Source organism: Vollenhovia emeryi, unplaced genomic scaffold (assembly GCF_000949405.1).
Source record: "Vollenhovia emeryi isolate VEMERY1.0 unplaced genomic scaffold, V.emery_V1.0 DF947994.1, whole genome shotgun sequence".
NCBI classification, from domain to species: Eukaryota; Metazoa; Arthropoda; class Insecta; order Hymenoptera; family Formicidae; genus Vollenhovia; species Vollenhovia emeryi.
The window spans coordinates 1-1,565 of NW_011958372.1; the positions used below are offsets into that span (position 1 = coordinate 1).

The 1,565-nt window shown below is 40.7% G+C and overlaps 1 protein-coding gene across 1 annotated transcript; it reads right to left on the reverse strand.

Moving 5' to 3' along the window:
* Nucleotides 1–38: 38 nt before the first annotated feature.
* Nucleotides 39–1,525, reverse strand: LOC105557300. The gene is made up of 3 exons (XM_012004503.1): nt 768–1,525; nt 300–441; nt 39–221 (listed from the first exon to the last, which is right to left on the reverse strand). The coding sequence occupies exons 1-3, from the start codon at nt 919–921 to the stop codon at nt 44–46; spliced, it is 474 nt and encodes a 157-aa protein (XP_011859893.1). The 5' UTR covers nt 922–1,525; the 3' UTR covers nt 39–43.
* Nucleotides 1,526–1,565: the final 40 nt, after the last annotated feature.

Genomic DNA, 1,565 nt, shown 5'->3' on the forward strand with positions numbered 1-1,565 from the left:
AATCATCCCTTTGTGATTTTTGTTAAATTGAACCTTCAAATATTTACCTCCTACGTATTCCTTTTGGCGTACTAATATTTACAATGTTGTCTTCTACAACTACATGAGAAGTTGATGGTGAAATTGTATCTGAAGATCCTATTCTTCTTTCAGAATTGACAACTAATGGGAATTCTCGTCCGAGGACATTGAACTTGAGGTTCGGTTCAGCCACCGCATTCCTTGTAAAGAAGTACATTTATGTAATTACATAACACCACGTTACAAATACAAATGTGTATGTGTTTTTACATACTTACTTGTTTACATTTTGAGCTTCCGAACAATTCAAAAACAACGTTGGCACAGCCGATGGTAGTAGGTGGCGTTTCTTAACAGGGTCTTTCCGTGCTCGACCTTGATGAAAGGACTCTTGACTAAAGTGAACTGAGCATATCCTTGCTGAAAATAATATAATGTATAAATAATAAAACTTAATACATCGTATTAAATGTGGTTTCATAATTTTTATTTCAAATTAAAGATTTTCATATCTTTAATTGTAAAATATTTTTACTGATATACATGAACAAAGTGCTAATACTTAATAATATTTTATTGTCTTTTTTATTATTTTCTTTTCATATAATAACATTTCATGACATTTTTACTTCAGTTGTAAATACAAAATTTGAGGTTATATTATTAACTAAAAAATATTATTTTTCATTTATTTTTGTTTTTCAATTAATATACTTTTGCACGTTTATGTACAATATCAAACTTACCAAATTCAACTTTTGGTGGTAAAACATAGCCTCCTATTTTTTTCAGCCATCCTTCCCACATCACTTCATTTTTCGGTAGCTGAAAAAAATTCACAACTTCCTTACGAACCCCCGTTGTTTTATTCCTACAACTTTTAATAATACATCGCACCATTTTTATTTTAAATTTATATATTGTCTGTGTACCACTGTTTATCACTGTTTACCACAAACAATGTACCGTACTTAAACACGAGTAGCATAAGCGGCATGAGTGTGACAAGGATGCATGAACATGTGCCAATATTACAACACCAAAATGTTTTACTTCTAGACGTTGGCTACTCTGTTTACACAATTCGACACGAGTGACGTCATTACCCGAATTCCCCCAGGCAATTGAGCACACCATGTAATCCTTACACTATGGGTAGGACCGACGACCCGCCACCTGGCCCCGGGGACCAGAAACGGGCGGGCGGCGGCGGGTTTGATTTTGCCCGAGCTCTCGGGATCAGGCGCGCAGTCGTCCGCCTAGAGAGGTTGCCGGAGGTGAGACCGGACCCGCCCGCGCGGGGGGGAGCTCTCCCGCCAACAGGTGGATCGCGTCTCATGGCTCGGAGGAGGGGGATGCCGCAAGACCTGACACCCCCTCCTCCGCGATGGATTGGGATCAGGGGTCCGGACCAGTGATGCCAGCTTGGACTACCAGCTACATCGCTGTCGCGATGGTGGGGATAGAGTGGGGATAGCACGTCTGCGCGCGCACGCATGCACGCACACAGGCAACACGCCGCATATACGTGTGCGCTCGACGCG

Bases quoted from the DNA above. Each gene is read 5' to 3' on its own strand.
- LOC105557300 (XM_012004503.1), bottom strand. From the start codon at position 921: ATGGTGCGATGTATTATTAAAAGTTGTAGGAATAAAACAACGGGGGTT. The intron at 442-767 runs GTAAGTTTGATA...TATTATTTTCAG, and splicing joins ACCACCAAAAGTTGAATTTG to CAAGGATATGCTCAGTTCAC. The intron at 222-299 runs GTAAGTATGTAA...CTTCTTTACAAG, and splicing joins GAAGCTCAAAATGTAAACAA to GAATGCGGTGGCTGAACCGA.